Raw genomic sequence first — 8,759 nt, forward strand, 5'->3', positions numbered from 1 at the left:
TACTAATCAGCACTGGATTTGAGTAAGATTCTATTGAACTTTTGCACATGTTTCTTAGAGAGCAATGTGGCAAGTAAATCACAGCTTTCTGGAGATTAATCCGTGTAATTTAATTCCTATATATTTAGCAATACTGCATTTCAACATGACTTGTGCGTTTATAAAACTACTACATTAAAACAAACATTTTAGCTACAAATAGATCCCTGCTTTATGGAAAGAGAAATTTTTTTCCTTCCGTATCAACAGGAATACAGCTGCAAACTAGCATGATTAATTGCAGATTCCAGCAATTTTAAATTCCATTTTGGATGACATTTCTTTCTGTAATTACTAAAAGTTTTCTAGAAAATAGGATCTAACACTTTTCTAAGAAACACTGTTTTCTGGTTTCACTGAGCATTTCACTACATGACCAATGAATGCCTGCTCCCAACTGCAGCCACGTGAAATATTTTCAGTGTGAAAGCAGGAAGACAAGGCAACATTTAGAAAACTGGCAGAACATAGCTACTAAAACACCATTCCCAGATCTTTGAGGTAATTTGGCAAAAATACAGCAAACTGATTAGTCTTGTAGAGCAGCATTGTGCAGATTAGTATCACCATCCATTAACCATCCAAAAATCAGAATCTTCCCTTACCCCAAATGGTGGATATGAAGCAGCAGCAGCAGCAGAGGCAACACTCACTGCGGGAGGTGGTATTCCTGAAGAAGAAGGTGGGAACAGACCCAAGGCATTCAGATTTAATCCAGGAATTAGATGTGCTTGAAGCTGCAACAGCAGAAGAAAATTATTTAAGATTTACAATCCTGGTTATTAACTTTAATAAAAATCCTAGTTGGCATAGGCTATTAACCTTTTGAGAAGATGTCAGTATGTTATTAAAAAAAACTTCATCTCCATTACCCCAAGGACTCTGCTTCAAACTTATTTCGTACGCACAGACCAGTAACATTAAAAACATGTAGCAGGAAAGGGAGCTGGGAATCACTTGCTACAATTTAATCAGTGAAACACATGGCAAATTTATAGCAGGAAATTCAGGCAATAGTACAATTTACTTTCAGAGTGAACAAAACTGGAGTAATAATAATTTTGGCTTAATGCTGTAAAGACAGCCCTGTAGAAACAGAAAAGCCATGCACAAGCCCTGGCTTTTCATACAGTAGGGGTATACGCCCCACTATAATCCCATCTTCCCTCCCATGCCTCACGAAAGATGAGGATAGCCCCAGTGTTTGCTGGAAAAGCATTAACTATAAAGTTGCAAGTCCTTTACTTGACCACACTTGAGAAAAATGGCATCACCACGTGGTAGGAAACAATTTTTGCCTGTGACACAAAATTTTTCAGTACCCTTTTTCACTTTTCCCGATTTTTGCCTAGTAATATGACTGTGCTTTAGAAATACCTCAGCTAGAAACAGACATCATCTCAGGCCATCAGGATAAGCCAATCATGAGGCACAAAAAAAAAAAATCCCCAAAACTTAACTGAAAAACTACCCTAATAATCACTACAAACTAAACTTGAAGTCCATCCAGTAGCAAAAGTAGTTTCCTGCTTACCACACCTTTGCCAAACAGCAGAGCAGCCTCAAGCTCATCCCATGTTTCTGTTTGCTACATGAAGCAAAAATGTACCACTATAAAATACTTTGTGTCCTTGTGTGCAGTTTGTATCATACAATTTGCTTATAATATGGGAGGGAGGGGTAAAGCTGGGAGAGTATTCACTACAGATGGTAGGAAAACCATGAACAACAGCCATTTCTAGAAAATCAGACTACTGCAACCTAAGAAAATATTACTAGTCCAATTCTAGATGGTAAGATTTGGATACACACACAAAAAGCTCTTCATAGCTTATCAAGAATCTCAATCATTTCTCAATATGCATTAGTAATACCCTGGCAAGCTAATGAGGTGTGTTGTTTTTCTTATATAATCACCAATCATCTCTGAATAACTAAATGCCTTTATCATCTATATCAAGAAAAACCTTAATAAAGCCTTATTAAATTTAATAATTGAAAGCAGGAGAGATCCTTCTTCCATATGTTATGCTTTTAGCATGAAGAGACTGGGAATCACTTTTAAGAAACATATACAAACTAGAGCATATAAACCACAACAGTACATAAACACACGTTCCTTCAGGTTTTTGCAACAAGGAAAAAAGTGATATGCTCCTTCATTTCCCCAATCTAAATCAATTTCTCAGTTCGCCTACTCAAAACAAACCAGAAAAAGCCTTCATTAGACTAGCATACATAAACAAATAATAAAAACCTTGCCCAAGCATTAATACAAGAGGCAACAGAGAGAGGCTGCAACAGGGAAACTTTTATGTGTTATCAGGAAATAAATTTTCACCACAAGAGCAGTGAGACAGGGTACAGGCTGCCCAGGGAGGCTGTGGACTTTCTGCCCATGGAGGCATTCAAGGTGCTTATTTAAAACTTTGATGTGGGCCCTGTATTAAGCAATTCCACAAGACAACTCACATTCATAGCAGCAATGTCATTTTCATAGGACTCCCTGATTTTCTTCATAATTTCTTCCTCAGCCTTGGCACAAGTTTCAATACTGCCTTTAACTGTAATGGTCCTTTCCGGATTATAGAGTGTCAAATCCTGCAATCTGCAAATGAAACAGAAGCATAATTAAATAGCAAATGACAGAGGGTAATTCAGGTTTATCATTTGAGCGCAATAACATGCAAGAATGTCAAGTTCGCCCTCCAAAGTGCACAGTATCAATTCATAACAAGGCTCAGAGAACCTGGAGAAACTCTGTCCTCACAGCAAATGCAACAAAAACCACTGCAGTGAGATCTGGCATCAGTTGGTTGATATGTGCTTTGGTGCAATGCAAGGTGAAAACCACCACGCTCAGCAGCAACATGAGCTGCAGAACAGTGCTGCAGTATTTGACTTCATGCTCCACACCAGCCCCACCAACTGAGAGAGGGGCTTCAGACATTCTGGACATCCCAGAAACAGACCATAAACTTTCTTTCCTTGAGAACAACAGTAGATTCCTTAAGGAAGGAGGGGAAAAAAGCCCAACCCTCGGTGAAACTGCAGGAGAGCCTCGTAACGGGAAAACCAAAAGCAGTGAGCAAGTCAACATTTGCTGCAAAACACTAGTAACTCCTCAAGAAAATGAAAGGGTTACAGCATTAAACCAGTGCTTTGTTAGGGACCAAATGGTGACCTACTATGGTCAAATGGAAGAAACCAGTTGTGAAGCCAAGGCATATCCATGTACTGAAAAAAGGTGAGTTGAAGGGGTGAAGACAAATAATAAAAAAAAAAAAGAGGTCAGAGGAGGATGCAGAAGGGGTGAGGAATCCCACAATGGGAAAGAGAAAGGAAGCAGCATGCAGGGCTTGCTTTCTTGCACAGCAGGCGGCGTGGCAAACTGCGCATTTCCGTTAAGCAGCAGCAAGCACAAAGTGCATCCACAAAGCAATCCTAAGTTTCCAGTGTGCAAGCACTGAGTTACTGCCTCAGGAAGGAAAGTGGTGGAAAACACCCCAGAGAAGAGAGGAAACACTATCCCAAGCCAGCTGCCTTTAACTTTATAGACAGGCTTACCAAAAAGCCTACATGAAGAAATCATGAGAGAGACTAATTAGACAAATCAGAATCAACAGGCATATATGCTCTCTTTTGTGCACTGATTAAGCCAGGCGACTTCACAGGGCTATTTCAGGAATTGCATGACAAGTAGAATCTTGAGGCCAAGATTTTAATGCAAATAAACCATTAACTTGCTGTATTAAAAAATACTCTGCGAGTGTTTACAGACAATGTGTTATTTGTGTCATCATCATTAAAGACAAGTTGGTTTCACAGAATGAAGACCATTATCCTATTTACTCTGTACATATTTTTCTGCCTTTAAGAAATAGCATTAACAGTCTGCGTACTGTCTGCAAACAAAATGTTTATGCCAACACATTTAAGAGAGCATACTGGCCTTATAAAACCTATTCTTGAAGCACACTTACTTGGGTGCTATTTCTCCAGTTGATTTCCTTCTCTTCCTCAGACTAACTCCATAAACATTTACCTACTTCCAGGAAAGTCTCTGGTTCTTCCACCCCAATTTTGAATTTCCTCTTTTTGAGGAACCTCATTCACTCTCAGCTTCCCTGCCTTTGAGCTATTTTCTGCAGTACACTTTATTTTATGAGGAGTCTCCTGCATGTATTCACACCTCTTCATACATCTTCATGTGTCTTTCAAACTTTCTCCCTTTCCTACAGCCTATAAACCACATTCTCACCCTTTCTGGCTAAAGCGTAAGTCCAGGATGCTCTCAAATTCTTTCATGCCAGAGTATTCATTACTCAGAACAGGAGGTTCTCTGAAGATATTACTCCAGGGTAAAACTACTATTAACAGCCAAGCTCCTACAGAGATGCTGATCTAATCAGTGATTCACAGATTTCCAATGAAGGTGAAAACTCCCTTTTAATCTCAGCTAAATTTGAACAGGTTTCAGTTACCTTCACAAACTCACAGACCAAAAGCTGTTACTTTGAAGCAGACTAGTCAGTGTATCCCAGTTTGGCTGCTAGTGGCCAAGAGGGACAGAACTGCCACTAAAAACACTCCTTTCAGTATTTGTTTGCTTTATTTCCTTCTCTCTTGTCCAAAAACTTAATCTATACCAGAAACTAAAACATCACTAGTTTCACTCATGTTCACACATAGCTCAGAACTGATCCAGGCTTATAGTTTCAAACACTCATCATTATATATGGTATAATGTTGGTTAAAACCAACCGACACTTAAAATATAGTCTAACACAGGCTCCACAGAGCCTATGTTATTTTTAGGTTTGCTCTTGGCTGAGTTTACAAAGAAGATTCACTGTTTACATTAAATTTAACTGAGCTTAAGTAACAGTTTAATCCACATTATGGAAAGGCCTCCAAAAGGCTGTTATCTCAGCCTCCAAAACACACACAATATTTTTGTGAGAACTCTGTACCTGCATGTACTGCAGTGGCATTGCTACTGTTTGAGACATCTCACCAAAAGATTAGGCCACTGAAAACTTACGGAGATATCGTGATTTTAGTATCTGTGTCCTGTTCAATTTTCTTCAGGTTTCTTCCTTCTTTGCCAATAAGTCGGCCAACAAAGTTATTGTGTGCCAATATCTTCAAGGGAATTTCTTCTGTACTGTAATTGAAGTTACACCCAGTGAGATTTTTGGAGACCAGAGTGTGAGTTTTTATGCATGTTATGGATAAATTTTCTTTCCACAGAAACATCTACACCTCCAATTCACTTACACATGTTTATACTAGACGCAGAACAAGTCCAAGTGCAAAGCACATTTCAGCACTATCATCTATAACTTTGTTGTAACATACCTGTTAAATAAAACTCAGACTGAAGTAGCAAGAGCTGTTGGGAAGGAAGAAATATACCTTAAAGCTTTTATTACGAGCTCACAACTTATGATCACTCTGATTAAAAGCTATTAGTTGCTCAAGAAACTTCAGTATTTGCTCCAGTTCACCTTAAAATCACAGCCAGACAGAGGCTGAAAATGTAGATATGTACTGGAGCTAATTAAGCAAGTAGACTGCCCTGAAAGGAAAAGAAGTCTTAGTTCCTTTACCTACTTAAATATGGATAACAGCAACAAAGACTCACTTGTTAGCAGAATTCTATCTTTGAATGCAGTCAACAAGAATTCGGAATTTTTATTGCTTCCACAATGAAATGCCTTTTACTCACAATTTAGTATCTTGAGCTTCCTTTTGCATGATCTCCATAATAATTTTACAAGCCGTTGAGCAGCCTTCGGGAGTTGAGTGGATGGTAATTGGTTTCTCAGCAGCACCTGCATTCTCTTTACGATGAATATCAATTCTTGAAAGAAACAAAAATGCTAATTGTAACCATGTACTGTACAGTAAACCTTGCATATTTCCAACTCTCATAAAACTAATTTATTTTGAGCTAACATTGACTACATTTAAGTGGTTTAATGTTCCAAAGTATACAGCTACTTCAACATCTCCTAAATATTTTTCGTATGTTATAAAGAGCCTCTCCTATCCTGATTTTACCAGCTAAACCCCATCTTTATGGACAGTGGGATCTCCTTCCCTTTCTTGACAGGATACCCAGGGGAGTTCTTAGACAGACTCTGTCGATCTGATCCAGACAGATCCACACCACTGAAGACAACATTTCATCAGCTTTCCCAATACTCTGTCACCAGCCCCATCACTCCACTTATAATCATTCTGCAGCTACAGCACAGCCAGGCTTTGTACCCTCTTGTCCTCAGCAGCAGTATTTCTCAGCACTTCTCCGCTAGCAAGTAGCATCATAGTACTTGCACTCATCCTCAAGATTACTTTCCTATGCTTTTTAAGCCTAAAGTTTGTCTGACATTACCTTTCCTCTAGCTCTGCTCTCTATCACCCTAAAACCACTAGCCTTAGTCTACACCATAGTTTATGTAGCCCATGGAATTTAACAAAAATTAATTATGATCTGCATCAAGGCAATGCCTTGGATATTATTTGTCCTCTGCCAATAACTGCAGGTCACATACTCTTTCCACCTCTGCTTTTTACTTCCTCCTCTTTCCCCCAGACCATAGCTGTTCCCAAACTTAAACCACCATGCCTCTTTTCAAGAAGCCCCTTTATTATTCTTGTTCTTTCTGATATTGAAAATTCATTTTGTTTCTCAAGGCAGCATTTTCTAAGAAGCCCATGGCAATCCTTGGTGCAACTGGAAGTAGATTACTTTTTTAATCCCCAAACCAATAAAAACATCATTCTTGAAGTCATGTATCTGTAAAGTTAGCAATCTGTGATTATTTCTGCTCTATCCAGCCTTCTATTAAGAGATAAATCTTTCCTTATGTCATCCTTCCAGGATTTTTGTAGTCTAATTAGATGTTTTAGATATCACCTGAAAAATTGGTTACCTATAGGCCAGCTACAACCGAGTCTTCTCAGGACACCACAAATCTCTTAAACCTGTGCTGTTAAACACAGCAAACTCTCCTGGGTTACGACAAGCTAAGGAGAGGTTGGAAGAAGCATCATGATAATCCCAGGTTTGGGCGGAGGGGAGGGTGAGCCTCTTTGTTGGGGGTGGAGGGGACTAATTAAAGAGGATTCCCTTATCCTCATTAGCAACTCTCAAAACTGAAGCCACGCACCTTCATACCCCACATTTACAGGTGCTGCCTGCTATAACAGCAGAGCTGGGGGCTCCTGCCAGTGCACTGCTAAAGACAGCATTTTTCACTCTCTGCTCTTAGGGGTATCCTGGAAGAATACTTTGAATATGTCCTCCACCTCCCTCTGCATTTGCACTGAGCTCGTGGGTAGGGATTTATCACGCACTGAAAACAATCTCCTCCGGTGCCTCTAGACCCCAGTGCTCTAAGCTTCTTAGGTCACTTAGCAGCTTGCTTTTTGCCTCCCGTGCATTTCCTTAATCTGCGTTTTGGTGTGGTCTGCAACTTGGTAGCACAAATATATTCACCAGAAATACATGAGGGTGAGGTGTAAGGGGTAGTAAGTGGAGATAGGAAGGTGGTGTGTGTGTCCCCCACCCTTGAATTGAAAACATTTATAAATCCTAAGAATCCTCTAAGTTAAACTAAAGCTAGAATAAACATTTAAAGACTTGGACATGTCACCACACTGACTGTATATCCCATTACAGCTCTTTCAGTTTCATTTTTTGCACCAGAACCTTATTAGTACATCTTTAAGTAAACTGTCCAGAATCAAGTACCATCCTAGTAGCACTGCCTAACTTATTTTTTTTTAAAAGGGAGAAACAAGCCAGCTAGTATTTGAACAGGTGTCAAGGACAGAATCCAGTCCTTCAATAAGTCTTGCAAAAGATTTCCTATTCACTGTTATCTTCATTTGGCCTCTGACCAGACAAGTTAGTCATGAAGTTTTCCACGTTTCCCTTTACATAAGAGATGAGGACAAAATACTGCAGCTTATAATTGCAGTTTTGTAAAATAACTTACTTGGACTGTGTCTGCTTTGTGATGTTCCTGATTGTCGCTCCTTCTTTCCCAATAATGGCTCCTACGAACTGCGTGGGAACCAGCATCCGCAGAGGAACATCCGACTGCGGTTTCTGCCTTGTGGTTGCACTAGGTGACCCTTGCCTTGGAGGACCCCTCTGTCCAAATCCACGTCTTCCCTGGGGATGTTGCTGCGGAGGTTGCTGGGCTGCCATTTCATCAGGGATGTATGCAACTTTCAAGGAATAGTTTTCAAGCTGAAACCCATTCAGTTTTTCTATTGCTCTGTTTATTCGCAAAGGGGAGGAGAGAGGAGGAAAAAAAAAAACCCAAAATCACATGCAGGGCCTTATGAAATGACATTTCACCATATTAAGGACTACAAGTTAGTTCTTGCTTGCTCTGGGCTGCTGCACACTTTAAAGGTTTTGCTGGTACAACCCCATCAGCAAAACCTCGCAGGAGACAGAGCTTATACACTCAAAAGCATTCTTTTGCCTGATTTAATTTAAATCACTTTCCCAAATAGAATTAAAGCTGCACCAGAGGGAAAACATTTTAGCTACTATCACAGCACCTTCATTAGGGTTTTTGCCAGCACAGCTATTTGGCTGGAGTTTTTGCAATGACTGACACAGCTATAACAGAAATTATTTTTTTTAAAAGTAAAAAAGAAAAGAAAGACAGCTCCTGGTTCATTCCCAGCAGGAA

The 8,759-nt window shown here is 39.7% G+C and overlaps 1 protein-coding gene across 1 annotated transcript in view; it reads right to left on the reverse strand.

Annotated features, from left to right (window-relative positions):
* The window catches only part of IGF2BP3 (insulin-like growth factor 2 mRNA binding protein 3), a 108,427-nt gene that overhangs the window by 24,966 nt on the left and 74,702 nt on the right, over positions 1–8,759 (reverse strand). Inside the window, exons 5-9 of the mRNA XM_010188173.1 lie at positions 8,049–8,333; positions 5,771–5,905; positions 5,084–5,206; positions 2,512–2,647; positions 645–776 (exon numbers count right to left, since the gene is read on the reverse strand). Of these exons, the coding sequence (XP_010186475.1) occupies positions 645–776; positions 2,512–2,647; positions 5,084–5,206; positions 5,771–5,905; positions 8,049–8,263 (741 nt within the window). The 5' untranslated portion in view covers positions 8,264–8,333. The remainder of the gene's footprint in view (positions 1–644; positions 777–2,511; positions 2,648–5,083; positions 5,207–5,770; positions 5,906–8,048; positions 8,334–8,759) is intronic.

Source organism: Mesitornis unicolor, unplaced genomic scaffold (genome assembly GCF_000695765.1).
Source record: "Mesitornis unicolor isolate BGI_N332 unplaced genomic scaffold, ASM69576v1 scaffold5167, whole genome shotgun sequence".
NCBI lineage: Eukaryota > Metazoa > Chordata > Aves > Mesitornithiformes > Mesitornithidae > Mesitornis > Mesitornis unicolor.